The 17,091-nt window shown below is 38.6% G+C and overlaps 1 protein-coding gene and 1 long non-coding RNA gene across 4 annotated transcripts in view; one reads left to right on the top strand and one right to left on the bottom strand.

The window, feature by feature from the left end:
* Window positions 1–4,753: 4,753 nt before the first annotated feature.
* LOC121670039 lies at window positions 4,754–10,837 on the bottom strand. The gene is made up of 2 exons (XR_006018001.1): window positions 10,755–10,837; window positions 4,754–8,706 (listed from the first exon to the last, which is right to left on the bottom strand). It is a non-coding gene; the product is annotated as an uncharacterized LOC121670039 (long non-coding RNA).
* The window catches only part of DMXL2 (Dmx like 2), a 39,197-nt gene continuing 30,276 nt past the window's right edge, over window positions 8,171–17,091 (top strand). For 2 of the 3 annotated variants that reach the window (XM_042039732.1, XM_042039734.1), the window contains exons 1-10: window positions 9,521–9,586; window positions 10,276–10,354; window positions 10,811–10,967; window positions 11,367–11,433; window positions 12,173–12,351; window positions 12,664–12,847; window positions 14,139–14,313; window positions 15,100–15,333; window positions 15,450–15,727; window positions 15,908–16,604. In XM_042039732.1, coding sequence (XP_041895666.1) covers window positions 10,324–10,354; window positions 10,811–10,967; window positions 11,367–11,433; window positions 12,173–12,351; window positions 12,664–12,847; window positions 14,139–14,313; window positions 15,100–15,333; window positions 15,450–15,727; window positions 15,908–16,604 — 2,002 coding nt within the window. In that variant the 5' untranslated portion in view covers window positions 9,521–9,586; window positions 10,276–10,323. Of the gene's footprint in view, window positions 8,254–9,514; window positions 9,587–10,275; window positions 10,355–10,810; window positions 10,968–11,366; window positions 11,434–12,172; window positions 12,352–12,663; window positions 12,848–14,138; window positions 14,314–15,099; window positions 15,334–15,449; window positions 15,728–15,907; window positions 16,605–17,091 lie in introns of those variants that run through there. The other variant, XM_042039733.1, reaches the window with a different exon arrangement.

Genomic DNA, 17,091 nt, shown 5'->3' with positions numbered 1-17,091 from the left:
GAACCCCGGCGACAACGGGTACTCCGTGGGCAGCGTGCAGGACACCCCCTTCACGGTAACGGGCGCCGCGGCCCGGGCACGGCGGCCGTAGGCCCGGGGACAGCGGAGGGAGGGGGCAGCCGGGCGGGCGGGGGGCGCTGCGGGCGGACCCGGGGGATGTGGGGGCATCCGGGGGTCGCCTGCCAGCCCTGGCCGGCGCTCCGTCCTCTGAATGGGCCGGGGAAACCCCCGGGGGTGTGTGTCCTCGGGTTTCGCTGGGTGCTCCTGTCTTTCCTTAATTTTTTTCTAAAATATATTTGTGTGTGTGTGCGTGCGTGTGTATGTCTCATCTGCAAAGCGCACACCGTCACTTGCACTGGGATTCTGACGAAGCCTGCCCGCTGTTGATGAGCGTCTGCCTTCCATTACTGAGGTTGATAAAACACAAATTTGTCAAACGCTCGTCTCAAACTGGGAAAGAAACAGAAAGAGATGATAAAGAGATACACTAAGTGAATTTCAAGGGCCCCGTAGTTTACAAGACAATCTGTTTCTCATTCACAGGCTATACTTGTTTATTGTCAATTTCTAATGGCAATTTCACTTCGTTATGTATGCTCGGTATGCTTTGATTTTAGTGAGTGATCAGCTTCTGCGGTGTTTTCCTGCTGCCGTCTGATCAGTATCTTATTCTTTGGGAATCAGTTTTCTCATTGCATTTTATATTAAAAAGATTATATCCCAGGCACAAACCAATTCCAAGCAAAATGATGCAGAGCATCCTTTTTGGTGTAAGATAAATGTCAGCAGACTCGTGAAACATTTAAAGCTTACAGTGGATTCTCATAGACTTCTTATTTCAGTAATGAATGCTGGAGAGTCTTAAGAAATAAAAGGTGCCATATTTGTCTTTATTTTCCTCATTCTGCTGCTATGCAGCCATACTGCTATTAAGGGGACCTCTGTTACTTTTGATATTTATATAAGAAGTCATTTACACATATTCAGATTCTAATGTGTTTCTTTTTACTATGACAATTTGAAAAGTCAGTCAAATGGTATTATGCAACACAACGTTATGCTAATTCTTTTCATGGTTTCGATAACATCAGTAATGAATGATAACGTATATTGTGGTTTATACAAGAATTTTCCAAGAGCAAAAGTGATGTCTTCCAAAACAATGCAGAATTGCTTGGTAGGATGTTAATTAGGGAACTACATATAATAGACCTCACTGTCTTCTCTGGCTGCTGCATCCAATTTTTTATAATACAGGAAGCAAGAAACTAAAGAGATAAGTATGTTTTAATAAGTATATCTTCCAGACTTTCATAGCCGTAACTTTCTTCTTTGCTTTTTCTTCGTTCTCTGTCCTCGTAGTATTATTTCCTGCCATTTTAGACCTTGATCCTATAGTAAACTGTATGGTTAAGAACTGTTTAGGGTCTTATATCCAGATTCTTAGGGAATTAGTTACCTGTGTGGTTTAGTAGACTCATAGTCTACCATCGACTGCAGGTGGTTCATTAGTGCCTAACCTCAAATTCTGTCGGTCGACATCACCTGTATGGACGTAGCTTTGTGCCCCCAAACCACTGAGCTGTTTGGAGTCGTAACTTCAGCTCAGATCCTGAGGCAGGTTTTGCAGTTCAGGTGACAGTCTGACTCTGCAGACCAGAGTCAGCTCTGAAGCTCCAGCGCCTGTCAGGCACTGGCACACAGCACCAGCCAGGCAAGGGAAGAGCAGGAGGGCAAGGGAGATGTGCCCAGTGAGCTGTGAACCTATAGGTGTCTGTGTGAACCCACAGGGCTGTGGCACAGGAGCTGCTGTTTGTGTGCGCATGTGCCCACTCACGTTTTGGTTGATGTTTGGGCGTTGAAAATGCGTGAGAATAGTTCAAAATTGCTACAACTGATTCATCACAGGCACTTGAAAATACAGCTTCTTTGTGTGCAGAAATGAATCACTCGTGTTAAAAATACTCCACTTAACAGCAGAATAATGGCTTGGGTACATATATATATGTACCCACTAGTTAATAGTTTTGGAGATATTTCCCTTTTTTTTGAGGAGGAGTAGGAGAAGAAACTTCCTTTTAAGATTAATGTGCTTTAGATACCTAAGTCCAGAAAAGGACTGAGAATTCTGAGAGAAGAAACACATTTTCTTCTAACGTGATTAGGGACATTGCAATTCTCAGGCCCTTCATTCTTCCTTTCTGTGGTTTGTCCTTGGCTTGTTTGCATGACTCCTTGCTGGGGATAAAGGTAAGCTTTTAATTTCCAAGTCGGTGTAGCTAGAGCTAGGATGATAACACAGTCTGCCTCAACTTTTTTAAAGCTTTGGTAGAAGTCATCTAGTTATTCTGAGAACAAGACAGGGAAAAGAATTTTTCCACTGTTTTTTTCTTTGCCTAATAAAAACAAGTATTAGGAACTGCATAAAACTATACAGATCCAAAGAAATAGAGAGAGTTGCTGTAGGTTGGCTACAAAGGATTTGTCAGTGTTTATTCTGAAATGTGCAGGGTTCTTTCCTCCTCTGCTCCCACATCTGCCTGCTGCAATCCTGACATCTAATCCAGCCTTTCCTAAGGAAGGGGTGAGGCGCAGAGATGTGTGGTAGCAAACTGCCTTGTGGGTGCTGTAGCTGTGTTGTGGCCAGACTGGCAGAGCGGGTGATACACAGGAAAAACTGTTTGGAAGGTGATTAGAAGCAGAATAGCTCCATAATGCTGTCTTGCACCAGACAGTCTCTTCAGCCCCCTTCGTCTGGGCTCTGAAAACAACTCTGCTTAAGCAAAGGGTTGAAGTACTGAATGACAGAAGTTCTGGGAATAATTCTTTGCACCTTTCAGCTTGCTGTTAATTCACGTTCTCATTTTAGCAGATATTGTTAACTGTGTTCCACAAGTGGGTTTACAGAAAGGTTCAGAGTTGAGCTTTAAGCAGTGCCTCACAGTACACACCCTGCCTTGACAGAAGAGGTGTCTGTACATCACAGTCTAACTGGCAGCTAATAAGCTTTTAAAGGTAGAAAACGCATTTTTCAAACCACAGCTGATTTAATTTAGCTTTTGTTCTGAAAGAGCTGGTTAAGCAGCTACAACAGAATGTAGCTGTTTCTAAGGTTAGTCTGGGTTAAAAAATAAATAGATAAAAATAGCTATGTCGTTTACCTAGAGGCTGGATTCTATAAATATAAAAATTTCAAGTGTCAGACAAACAGGAAATAATATTTACTTCTGCACTAATTGCACAAAACTATAAACATTCTTAATGAAAAATCAGAATGTCAGATTTTAGGGGTATCTAAGAACTTTATTGATGAAAGTGAGAAAAAATTTATTTTTTATTTTTGAAAAGGACAAGCTTCTTGACATGTTCCATGCCAATACTGACACTTGGCCTGGAGCTGCGTGTGGTGAATTTCGGAAGCTGTTGCAGATGAGTCTCCCACACCCATGGAAATTTTTTTACCTCATTGAAAACAGCAAAATCTTCTTTCACACAGAGATACAGCAACTGAGAATAGGTTTTCTCTGCTCTGTAGGGTTCTCCTACTTTTTTACTACTCCATCCTTCTTAAAACACTTATTTGCAAATCCCTCTCCGTTATTTATTACTATTTACATGTATCTATATGTTCTGCACGTTTTTGTGTAAATTGGATTAGAGACGCTTAATATCTGAATCCTTACTGAGTTCTTTTATCTCTGTATGTTTAAGCATATTGTAAAGTATTTAATCATGAATTTTTCTCATGTCAATTTAGGAAAGCCTGTTCTACAGGCCACAGGCTAGTAGTAGGATAGGAGTTGTTTCTCAGTTATTTTGCTAGCTTGCATTAAGGGTATGTAATTCTAGCAGTACTTGGAAGGAGGAGGGGGAGGAAGTGTAAGTGTTGTGTCCATTGATGAGAGTTTGGAAATGGTTCAGAATTCAGGTGTCTTCATTGCTAAGCAGAAGGGGGAGGAATTTTCTGCGTCTTATGTTTACTATTCATAGCCACAAACTTAAGGACGAGTGAGTGTTGTTTTACTAGAGGAGTCCTTTAAGCCCAGCACAGACTTGAATTCAGGTTTCGGTAGAGATTTTAATTTATGTTATTTTAGAAGGTTACGAAATTATTTTTTTTTAACACCACTGTGGGCTGATTCTGTTTCTTCCACATCATTTACCATCTTGAAATGCCTCTGCATCCCTAATAGTACACACAGGAGCTTGAGGACTTGTGTTTTATTACACTTATGCAAAATTTGTAAAGAGTTGCAGGTTATAGGAAGGCAATAATTTTTTCGGTTTTTTTATACAGAGTAAAATGTTTGTATAAAGAAAAACCAAGATGAGAATGTGAAGGAATAATTGTTTCCCTATCTCTTAGTTCCAGAAGCAAACCGGAAAACGAGCAGCTGAAAGAAACAGATGCACGTGCTTTCATATTACCTGAAAACTGAGCATATAGCACAAACTCTTACAGTAGGACACAATGTCCTACTTCTGTGTGCTGCTCCTGCATTCAATTAAAGCTTTGTCATTGTTCATTTCAGTGGTCCCAGATCTTGACAGATAGAGCAGATATTGGCAAACTACAGCTTATTAGTTCCTTATGGATCCTGCAAGTCATCCTTGCATTCTGGTGGTTTTGCAACTCCATTTAATTTTCTCCTTGAAGTTATCAGTGACATTAGAAATGGAGGTTGGCAGATACTCCATGTGGGTGGTTCTTAGTGCACTTGTTTTGTTCAGCCACTGCTCATAATTCTGCTTATTTAAGAGCTCTATGCTGCTCTCATCCATTACAGTACCTCAGTGCCTTATTTTCCATCTTTCCTGTCTGTATGGCTTACCAACTTTCCATTCCTTTTATCAGGCCATGCAGATTGTCAGCCTGCTGCCACCAATATTGTGGCCACTGTTTCTCTGGCAGAAGAGACCTGTGGTGGCATGAATGACCTCATGCAGATGTCAGCTGAATCCTTAAGAAGGAACTACTGATGTTAAATATTATGACACTTCCCTGTTCTTTGTCAGTGTGGGGTGTTTCTGCTGCTTTACCAGCTTAAGGACTGACAGGACAGAAGAAAAGAGGATTTAACAGAAAAGTGTTCTCTTCAAGTATAAACATGTTAATATAATGAAGCCATCAGAAAAGCTGCATGAAAGTAATCAAATTAAAAACTTGTATTTAGGCATATAATGTGAAATATGAAACTATCTTTCAGTACATAAAAGTATATGGACCTTTTTCAAAGGTGTGTTCTAATGAATTGACTTCATAAAATAATTTTAAGATCTAAGGTAAATATACTTTAATATACTTTCAAGAAGTAAGGCACATTCTCAGAATAAATGTCTACACTCAGAAAATGACCCCAGAACCAAGAGATAGCAGCACTTGCTCTAAGAACCTCGAGCTGAGGGCTGGTATCCTGCTGCTGGGAATGGGTTCTGCCTAAGCCCCTCAGCGAGGGATCCCCTCTGTTGGCACAGGACACTCAGGTCTGCTGAGTCACTTGTTGGTGCAGCAGTAAACACAAGCAAAGAGTAGGATGGGTACAAGTGACAGTAATAACATTTCACAAAGGAAAGAGATCTCTGTATCTTGATGATTCTTTCAGGAAAAAGAGTTTGACTGTAAACCACACTTCTAATTCAGAACCACTTTTTAACTTAACTTTGTAAAAATACGCTAAATAGTATAATTGCCTGGAAATTTAATGCTTTGTTGCTGGACAGTGCAGGTAGGGGACAGGAGAGATGAAAAACTAAAATGTTTAAAGAGAAAGACGCTAAATTCTTTTGCTTCACAGAATAAACAGACATAGCCAAGTATAAAATATTTCCTGTTTCATGCATTGTGAGCTGTACACACACATACAAATGGGCATGTTTAAGAACAGTAAGCACAAGGAAACTGAAGCTGAGAAATCTTTTCTTTTATAATTTCTGAGACACACATACATGTCTCTTGCCAATAAAATTGCAGCTAGTGTATAACGTAGTCTGAAATTTGCAACTCAAGTTATCAGTACTGACAGTGAATAGGGGATTTGAAAGGTTTAAGTCCTCGTTTTAAGTGGATCAGCACTGTCGGGGTCCCACTAACACAGCACCTCTTTTTACTTAGATAATTTAAGTCACGTCTTTTAGTAGGTTTGTATTAGTAGTTATGAGGAAGACTGTTGAAAAGAAGATGAGTCAATTCTTTTCTGTTTTAATTGCTCACCCTTTGAAGTTCAAGTAGGAGAATCAATTTCTTGTGAATATTGGGATTCTGAATAAATTATTGGAACAAGAGGGTGTGCTTTTGTTTCCCTGTCTATTTCTGGGCATTCACATCCTGGTCTCAGTCTTCTTCCTTCCTACTTGGGAGCCTTTACTGTTTTGTCCAGCATTCAACACAACTGGCGAAGTTTGTTTAGTAAAAAATCCCACTATAAAAATAGGAAAATAACAAAACAAAAAGAGTTTCTGTTCAATGCCAGAATTTATTTCAGAATCTCGTCTTTCATTCTCTTACATTCTGGAAATAATCCTATTCAATTTTAATAATAACTTATTCCCTTCCAGACTGGGGCTAATAATCACATAGCCTAGTCATCAAGGAGCTGGGATATTCTATTACACAGATAATCTCCCTCCAACAACCTTTTAGCAATCCTGCTTACATTGTGAATCACTCCAGTATCAGTTCCTCAGAGCTTCCCTGAACAGCAGTGTGGGTTTGATGTCTCAGACAGCACCGTGTCACTCTATTTTTGTGAGATGACCTTGGAAATCTTTCAGACGATCTGTCTAATCTGCAGTTTTCATTTCTGTGTGTGCAGTTGTATGGTGTGTTAATTTCTGGGGACTGATTTTCTGCTTTGCTGCTCGTATTGCTGTTCCTTTCTGTTTCATGCAGTGATGTACTTTCACTAAATGAAGCCCTTTTTTTTCAGCCTTTCTCACTTGTTGCTCCTTCCCAGGAGGATTAGACGTAGACATAGAAAGTCATGAGGCCTAAACTGTCCATTCTAGTTCCAGTGGTGATCTTGCGCCGTTATCTTAGTGTGACCACCAAGGGGCACTGGTCATGTAAATCGATACAAATACTCTTAACTCTCATACACTTACAATACAAGTAGCCTCTACACTGATTGATCTCAAAGGAGAGAGCAAGGACTGACTCAGTATTTTGGAAATTCTTGTGAAAAATCCAGTGGACAAGTTAAAATGATAAGTAATTTTGTACCATGTGGAGGACTTGCACTCTCTGCTTAACTCAGCTGTTCCAAAATTTCTGCCTACTGTATTGTAATCAAAGGAAAACTTACTTTAAGGAAAGAGACTTCCAGCTCTAACTGGTTACTGTAAAAGGCTTAGTGGTAGATTGATCCTAGGGAGAGATTTCCACACCTGAATGTGGGAGCTCAGTGGGACAGATAATCTGGAGTGATTAAACTGTTTAGAACAGGTGAAAGGTTGGCAGACAGGTGTATATTTATCCTGCCAGTAAAAAGTGCTGCAAGCTATCACTGTTCTATAGCTATTTCGTAAACAAATTCTTTAGGATATAGTGTGTATTGCACAACAGTATATCCAAGAGAAATCTTTGGTTTACAGTCTTACAGTAATGTGCACTTCTTAAAACTCAGAAAAGCCCAGCAATTGCATTCTTATAGAAGAGAATAACAATCTTTTTAAAAATTAAGAATAATAAAAAAGGCAGGCAGGGAGGCAGAACACACACTTATTTAAGAAACGTACATGGAAATTCATTAATAAGTGCTCCTGGCTTGGCTGCCTTCCTCTAAGAGGCAACCAGAATTGGAGGGGAGAAAAAAAAAAACCAACTAAAATCTAAAATAAACAAAAGAAAAAGTAAATACAGAGCTCAAGTTCTAGATTTAAGTGTGGGGGGTTGGTTGGGTTTTGTCCTGTTTCTGTTTGCCGTGGTTTAAACCCCAGTGGAGTTATGGTCTCCTTCACTACTGTGTTTCTGCTTTTTGCTCATTGAATTAGTGAGGAACAAACCCACTGCTTTGTAGCTTCTTGTTTAACTGGGGTAGTCACAGCTTCCCAAACATCGGCGGTGTAACAAGCGTTCAGTTCGTTTTTAAAATAAACATTTCAATTTTTTTCTTTTAAAAATTTTTTCAGGCATATGGCTCTGGTTGTGACATTGTTATTCTGGCAAATGACTTTGAATGTGTGCAAATTATTCCCGGTGCTAAACATGGAAACATCCAGGTCAGTTGTGTGGAGTGCTCCCAACGACAAGGCAGGGTAAGGATTTTAATAAATCTGTATAGAATTTTTAAATTTTCAATACTCTGAAATAATTAAATGGCAACATAGTACTTAATGGAATGAAAGAGTTAATTTCACAACAAAGATCATGGTTTACTCATCTGGGACTTTCTGAGTAACGCCTCTTGTGTTAGTCTTATGTTACTCTAAGAATCCTTTGGGGGAGGGAAGAGTGTAAAGGAAGCAGGAGACATCTTTGTAACAATGGTTTTTATTCCTTTCCGGGACCTGCAATAAGAGGTGTCACAAACTGTGGACAGATGCATTAGTTACAGCACAATATCAGAACTGGAATGTTCCAGCTTCAGAGATGGGCCCTACAAGATCTCCACAAACCCCTGGGTGGTTCTGCATTCAGGACTCTGAACTCACAGTCTGTTCTTTACTTTGGGATTGGCTGTGTTGTCGCAACCTTCTCTCCCCCTCCCCCTACGGAAGAAACGAGATTTCGTAATAAATGTCATGAAACTTGTGGATCATTTCTATATTGGGGAAACCAGATCCTGAATGAGAAGGACTTAAACAGTTTTTCTTTTAAAAATCTTTAAAGAAAAAGAGGAATTTTAAAGATAGTCAAAAGTACTTATAAGCATATGAGTATTAGGAACAGACCCAGATAAATACCTAATAAAGACTGTTTTGTGTTTAGAGGTTTCTGTGAAATAAGTGGCTGAAAGAAACTAAGGGATTCAATAGCATATGTACTTCAGACTTTCTATTTGCCATTTATCTCTTCTCAAAATGTATTTGAATGTTAAATATAAAATTGCATTTCTTTCTGCTTCTTGTAACTATTATTCAGTGATTTAGTGATACAAAATGGAATCTAGAGACACAGACACTAATAATTAATGCATTAGTTAGCTGTGAAGTACACAGAACATGAGCAGAAGCAGTGAAGGCATCAACTTTCCCTTATGCATTAAGAGTAGTTGCCCTAGAAGGATATACTACATCTGACTGACAGTGTTTGTGCCATTGAATGAGATGTCTGCCCTGCTTAGAGTTAAAATCTGAAAGGTGGGCTTCTTCAGGAGTTTGTTTTTCTCAAATGACCTAAGAAAATATTCCCATAACACAGTTAATTACATTTGTATTGATTTCACTCTTCAAGAACACTGGCACATAGAAGAGGTATGGGAGATTCTTTAGCTAGTTTGGAATACTGAGGAGCACTTACTCCACTGACCTCCTAAACTTACATTTTGAGTCTTCAACTTTTTTTTTCTTTTCCCAGATTGCAGCATCATATGGAAACGCTGTTTGCATTTTTGAACCGCTTGGTATAAATTCTCATAAAAGAAATTGTGTAAGTATGTGTTTCATAACTGTAATTCCGTTTAGGCTCTTAGAAGAGACAGAAGTCTGTCTGCCAGTTATTTTTATTATATTATGTCAGCACACAACAGACTGATGGATAAACCATTTCTACCATTCATAATAAAACTAGATGGGTACACTCTTCCACTGCATGAATTGAAGTGTGGACTGCCCTTTTCCTAAGTTCCCAACATCTTGTTCTTGAATCTCATACTAGATTGACATGGTGACGAGTTGGTATTTGTCCTTTGAAGAGGTTGTCAGAGATGCAGTACAGAAACACGACACAGACTTTAGTGCACCCAGACTTGTTTTAACAACAGCACAGCCATGGCCGAGGACTCGAGCATTAAGGATGTTCTCAAGCAGGTTTCACAATCTTTGTGGCATCTATACTTCCATCCCTTATGTTCCTGTAAATCTATGATTACAGTAGTACAAAATAATCTACAGATATATTTGTATGTGGGACAGGGCCAGATCTGGTTTGCAGGGCACCCTGGGATGCATTTACATTTTACAAAACAATCTAAAAGCATATTAAAACTAGATTTAGCATTCTACCACTGAATACTTTTGCAACAGGCCTCATAGCAATTTCATATAGAAGGAAATAGCAATACCTTTATATTTGGTTGTTGATGTGAAAATTAATCCTTTACTGTTTTTATACTACAGCAACTGAAGTGTCAGTGGCTAAAAACTGGGCAATTCTTCCTCAGTTCTATGACTTACAACCTGGCCTGGGATCCTCAAGGTAATGCATCATTTGTGAAGTATTTGTTCAACATTTGTAGTTAGAATGACTTGAACACAAAATATTTTTATTGTAATAAAGTGAGAGCTTGAATATGGAAAATTTAAATTACCTCTTCTCAGGCAGTGCTGCATAAAATGTGAGGCTACGGTTAACATTTGTTAAGATGCTGTGCCACATGTTTGAGTCTCTTATGTAAGATCTTAGTTTGGGAATCCCAGTGTTAACTGACTTAATTATCACTAATAATCATTTAAATAGAACTTCAGCACAATTAAGGTCAGCAATGTACCTAGACATGGATCTTGATAAGATGACCCTGTCATATTCAAAATGGACTAAAGTTCAGCTTTCAACCTGTTCTGAATAATTCACAAGGAAGTATGACAAGAGGCTTAACCTTTCAGCATGCCTTCATCATCTTGGTTCCATAGCTCTGTTATCACTCCCTTCCAGGTAACAGGTTACTGACAGCAACAGACTTCCTGCAGCTGTGGGCCCCTCCGTCCGATGACATTCTAGAGGAAGATGAAGATGAGGATGCCAACAATCAGATCAAGGATGATAAAGTTCTCCCGGTTCTAAATGACTGGAAATGTGTCTGGCAGTGCAAGTGAGATAGTTTTTGTTTTAAGAGAAATTGCAATGCTACCTCACCTGTATTTTAAAATATGCTTTTAAATACCATAAAATTCAAACAATGGAAGTTATTCCAAATAAAAAATCCTCACTCCTGTTGGATCTAACCTAGGCTTGCTGTACTTAAACCAATTTTTAATTTTTTTTCATAGAAGTGTGAAAATACTATTTTGTTTCATTGTAGCAAATATTTTTATGCTTCTGCTGTTCGTAAAGTATGGTTAAAGCAAGAACTATAAAATACTTAATCTAATTCTTACTTAATTTTATATTTAATTTAAATAATGAACGCTAACACTGAATCAACTGAATACCGGTGCAATAATATTTTAGAATAAATATCCCTTACTTAACTTGCTCTTGTATTCTGTAGGACTGCAACATCAGTGCATTTGATGTCATGGTCTCCTGATGGTGAATATTTCGCGACAGCCGGGAAGGTAAGGACAAAAAAAATACTTGAGTTTTTGCAGTATTTTTCATTTGTTTAACAAAACTGATATGTTTAGTCCTAGACCATACACTCTATTGTAGTCTTAGCAAAGGTAAATTATGATCTTGTGTAATGCTGTATTTTTGTGTAATTCCATGAATTTCAGCAACAAGAAACTGGATTTAGCAACGTACTCTTACTGGATACTTGAATGACAGTGATGCAGACTTGTATGTTTTTATGTGTATATAAATATATTTGATTTTTTTTTTTAGGTGACGTATACTTAGATGAATTTTCAGAAGAATATAAACAATTTTTTCTACTTCTGTTCAAAGTAATGAGATCATTATGATAGAACACATACACATTTAAACTGGTATAATATCCACATGTCTGGATAAGTTAGAGAAGGTTTTTATTTAGTGAATTCTGGCTTCAATTACCAGGTGTATTTCAGACTGCAATACTTTTTGTCTAATCACTATTCAAGCTAAATTTTCAATTAATAATTCTCTTTAATGTCACCCTCTCATTTGAACGATTCCCTTTGGTTTACAAATCCCAGTAAGTAAGCATTTTTTGCTTGCACTTACTGTGAGTTAAATGTGAGATGAATTTTAGTTCTGGGCCAAGTTGTCATGAACAATACCAGAACAGCAGTTTCCTTATTACTTGGGATTTTCTTTTAGTTACATTTTTAATTACAGCTACCTTACCCCCTGGTTTTTTGTTGCTTCACCTAGGATGACTGCCTCTTAAAGGTTTGGTATCCTATGACTGGTTGGAAGTCATCTCTTCTGCCCCAGGAGAATGAAGAAAAGAAGAAGTGCTCAGAGGATGTGCAGTTTTCCTTTGTTTATTTGGCGCATCCCCGAGCAGTGACAGGATTTTCCTGGCGGAACATCAGCAAGTACATGCCCAGGTTCGAAAGCTGCCTTTATAAAAAAGCAAGCAAGCCTTTGATCAAGTGGGTTTTTTAACACTCTGCTTAATGTTTTGCCATCAAGAACGTGAGATTTCTCTTCTTATACTTTCAAGAAATGAAGGGTACCAACATCTTCCCATAAACTTCTCTATCACCGAATTTAATAACGATGGTCAGGTTAACCTTCAGTTAGGGGAGAAGCAGAAATTTAGATAAAACAATAACTACTAAATACTTGTACACTCCCCTAATTTCTGCTGTGTCTATACTGAGCTAGCCAGGCAGTAATTTTGCTGTGTCTGCCATCAGGGGGTTGGTCTGTAACGTGTTACTCACGTCATGCCTCGATGGCATCTGCCGGCTGTGGGCAGAGACGCTGTTACCCGAAGATACTCTCCTGGGGGAGCAGATCTGTGAAACCACCACTTCCAGCATCGGCAGCACCATCTCACAGTCTGGAAAGCAAAAGGACACACTACAGCATGCCCTAGAGGTACAAGTAAATACTTAATTTGTCCAATTTTTTATTTCACGATTCTTAAAACTTTAAGGATATAAAGCTCTAAGAATGTATATTGTGTAGGCCCTATATGCATTACAGAATAGTCTGAATTATTTCATAATTTTGAAGTCTGTTACTAAACACTGAAAAAGTCAGAGACTGTGACTCTGCATCCAAGCACCGTGTTTTTAAAACTCAATTTACTTTTTCTATAGTTAACTGACAGTGATGGGAAGAGAAAATATTTAATGTGGAATAGTAATGGTGGTTTCATTCTGATTGGGTCTGAAAGTCTGCAACTATAAAGACAATGAAAGGAGTAAATAAATGCTTTTAATTTTTAGTTACTTTGTTTGATAATTTTGTTTCAGTGCCAGTCCTATAGTCTTAGGAAGTCTGTTAACTTTACAGTAAGAGAAAACCAATCTGTAGAAGTGGCTGCTCCTGGTCGACCTCAACAGGCAGCTTTTTCCCCTGAGAAGGTGCATACCAAAGATCATCTGCAGCCACAAATACCTACGTGAGAATGCTTCAGCTAAGGCTGTGTGGGATGTGTGAGGGTGCCTGAGATAAAAGAGCAAGAAACATCTGCTCTGCCATTTAGTTGTGTGATTGGTTAGTCTCCTAATCACTGGCTGTGTAGCTGATCCTAAAACTTGTACACAGAAGAAGCATATAAATCCTTGAGTGTTTTTGATAAAGTCATCCTGCTAGATGACAAAGTGGTGGTCCATTACCCTCAGTCTCTATGCTATCAGTATAAAACCAAGAAAAGATACGAAAGCAAAAGAACACCCCATCACTCATTTGTAGACTATTACAATCAGACCAGGTTTTTACTTCTTAAATATCATGGCCATCAACAAATAGGGAGCTTGGGACCAATTACACTTTGGGATGTTAAATCATTTGTGCTCTCTACATGCTCTTGGAAATTTTCAGTCATACAAAAATAATTCATTATAAAATTATACCACAGAAGCTGCTGCTTTTAGATTGTTCTAATCTTGTTCATGAATGTTGTGAAAAATGCTGTGTATTTTTGTGGTGGTGTTGAGTAGATATTAAAGGAACTTTCAGAAGACTGTTAGAAGAACTTGGCTTTTGGGCAGATCTGCTGTACATAAGCGTACTACTCTGTGTTGAAATCTATTTAAAATAATCCTTTTGAAATTAGCCTTCATTTCTTTGGTAGAAAGAAGCTTTAGGCTTTGTATAAGCATGACTTTTTACCTTACAGTGGTTTTAGCATTTACTGATTTATTTTTTGTAACTACAACAGACAATTCATCATTTGAAAAATATGAGAAAAGGACAAAGGAGATCTTCAGTTCTTGTTACCCACACAGATGTCCTGCCAGATCAGCAGGGTACTCACGAGGTTCAGCGTCACATTTCCCATCAAGCAAATGCACTTGGTCACTTCCACATAGCAGCAAGCATCAACCCTAATACAGGTGAAATACAACCATTTATTAGACTGCAATCATGTATTTTCACAACGTGAAAAGAGTAAAGGTGGCTGAGATGCACATTCTTTGCTTTGCCTAATCAAATAAAGGGAACTTGTAGGAAGTCTGTTAGTTGGCATAGAGTTTTTAAGACAAATGAAGCTGAATTTATTCTGAATGCCTTCAGCACCTTTATGAGCAGATTAAATTCATCTTTGCAGATCAGAAGTCAAAAGAAGCATAAATTTCCAGTCTGCTTGGTGTTTGATTCTTGGGTTTGGGGGGCCATGGTGTGTGATGAATAGAGTAATTGTATCCTACAGAATATGTAGTGATTGAAAAAAAAGCCGGACCACTGGTTTTTTTTGTAGGAAACCAGCTGCATTTTATAGAACAATACAGAACATTTTTAAAGAAAAATACTAAAGAGCAGTGACATACTTAATGTAAAGTCTGTACATGAAAGTCAACACGGCAATATATGGCACTGAGCAATTAGAACCATTGAGTATCATTTACCATTCACAGAAGAATAAATTTTCATGTAAATTCATTGACCTTAAAATATCTTTGCTGTTTTTATTATAATTTGATGTAAAAACTTGATCTGCATCTTACCTTTTCTAATCTTGCAGGCACAAATTATGTTATACCTAAAATAAGTGAAAGGTGTGTGTACATACATATATGAATAAAAAGATGAGTGGTTAATATATAGCTTAATGTATAGCTGTATATATTTTTATATAGTTCAATATATAGCATTTTTTATTTGTTCAAAAATGCCCACAGATATTCCATCGGTGTTGGCTGGAACAGCTTTTAATACAGACGAAGGAAGTGGAGGCTTCGTTGTCCACTGGCTGAATAATAAAGAATTTCATTTTACGTCCTCTATTGAAGTATTCATGCAGCATCTAAGAAAAATTTCTGAACAACAACTAGAACAAGATTTTGATGTTGAAGCTGAAGAGGAAGAAGAAACGGAAGAAAAAGAGAAAGGCTTACATATGAAGTTAGATCATGGTTAGTAATCTGGGTAGTTCTGATCAGACAATACTACTAGCAGCTTGTGTTTTGAAAGGAAACTGATAGGGAGATCTTTGCAATGGATAAAATGGCACATTGCTTTTCTGTTGCAGATTTGTCTATAGACAGAGAATCAGAGACAGGGACCGGTACGGGCTCTTCAGAACATGAAGATGGAGAGAGAGAGGGAAGCCCCAAAGCATCTCTGCTAGCAGGCCCACGCCTGCCTCTTCCGACAGTTTTGTTAGACCGGAAAATTGACTTGCTCCTAACTGAATGGAACAGGAATCCAGATATGCTTTTTACTATCCACCCTGTCGATGGTACCTTTCTGGTGTGGCATGTGAAGTATTTAGATGAATACACTCCAGGCATCTTTCGACAAGTTCAGGTATGGTTTACTTGAAATGGTTTTATTATTTTTGGTATTAACAAACATTGTGTCCTCTGCTGTAGAGCTGAACATCGGTAGGAATTTCATTTTAAGTACTTCCTGTAAAACACCTAGCATTTATTCAGGCTGAAGCTGAGTTCATGTATTCTAAATTTTTTTTTTTTTTTTTCTTTTTAGGTTTCATTTTCTTCTAGGATTCCTGTCGCATTTCCATCTGGAGATGCTAGTTCCCTTAGCAAAAATATTATGATGTATGCCTGCCCTGTCTTTGTAAAAGACAACAGCAGTGCCGCACAGCAGAAGACGATGGACTTTCCAGATAAAACTCTAGCAAATAGAGGATCAAGCTTTGCCCAGGACAGTGAAAATGTGAATATAATTTCTCCTGTGGTAATGATGATTTCCAAACATATAGATGGCTCTCTCAATCAGTGGGCAGTTACTTTTGCTGATAAATCAGCTTTCACTACTGTGCTAACTGTATCCCATAAGTTTAGGTACTGTGGACACCGCTTTCACCTCAATGATCTGGCCTGCCATTCTGTTTTACCACTGCTGCTGACATCTTCCCATCACAATGCCCTGTTAACTCCTGAGTCAGACACTTCCTGGGACTCCGACAGGATAAACAGGATGATGGATCCTATGAAGCAAAAGAAAGGTTCTGCTAAGCAGCAACTTAAAAATGCAGCAACCCGTACATTCCATGACCCAAATGCAATCTATAGTGAGCTGATTCTGTGGCGAGTAGACCCCATAGGACCTTTATCCTACACTGGAGGAGTGTCTGAGTTGGCTCGAATTAACTCTCTTCACACCTCTGCTTTCTCTAATGTAGCCTGGCTTCCAACACTAATTCCCAGCTATTGCCTTGGTGAGTATACCTGGCATGTTTCCATACAGACTTAACACTGTGAGTTGTAGAACTAACTTGTTAAAATAAATTACTGTTTTATATGGAGTATATTTACATTAACTTTTCAAAGATTTCATTACATTATGCAAATCAAGCAGTTTTACTTCATTTGTGGCTAAGCTCCTGCAAAACACTTGCTGTGGTCTGAGTGTGTCTGCAGTCCCTGTGGATGAGCTGACACCCAAGAACTCCTTTGTGTGAGCAAGCACTCCTTGCTCCCACAAGGTGATGCCTTTCCCCAGCGCTTCAGGCAGCTTCCTTGAGTGCTCTCTGCATTGATGTGGTGTTGCAAATGCAGGTGTGCTGATGGCTTAGGGGTGCTAGCCACATGCAGCTGCAGGGCCAGTGGGTTGAACAGAACTAGCATTTGGACCACTTGAGCATCAGAATTATTGGGGAAGATTTCCGGCAAAAATTGGCATTAACAGATTCCTTTGACATGCTG

This window comes from Corvus kubaryi, unplaced genomic scaffold (assembly GCF_017639235.1).
Source record: "Corvus kubaryi isolate FWS band 111438036 unplaced genomic scaffold, C.kubaryi_AGA036_p1.0 37394, whole genome shotgun sequence".
Classification (NCBI taxonomy): domain Eukaryota; kingdom Metazoa; phylum Chordata; class Aves; order Passeriformes; family Corvidae; genus Corvus; species Corvus kubaryi.
Note: the sequence above shows the minus strand (reverse complement) of the source record. Positions and strands in the feature narration are given on the sequence as shown.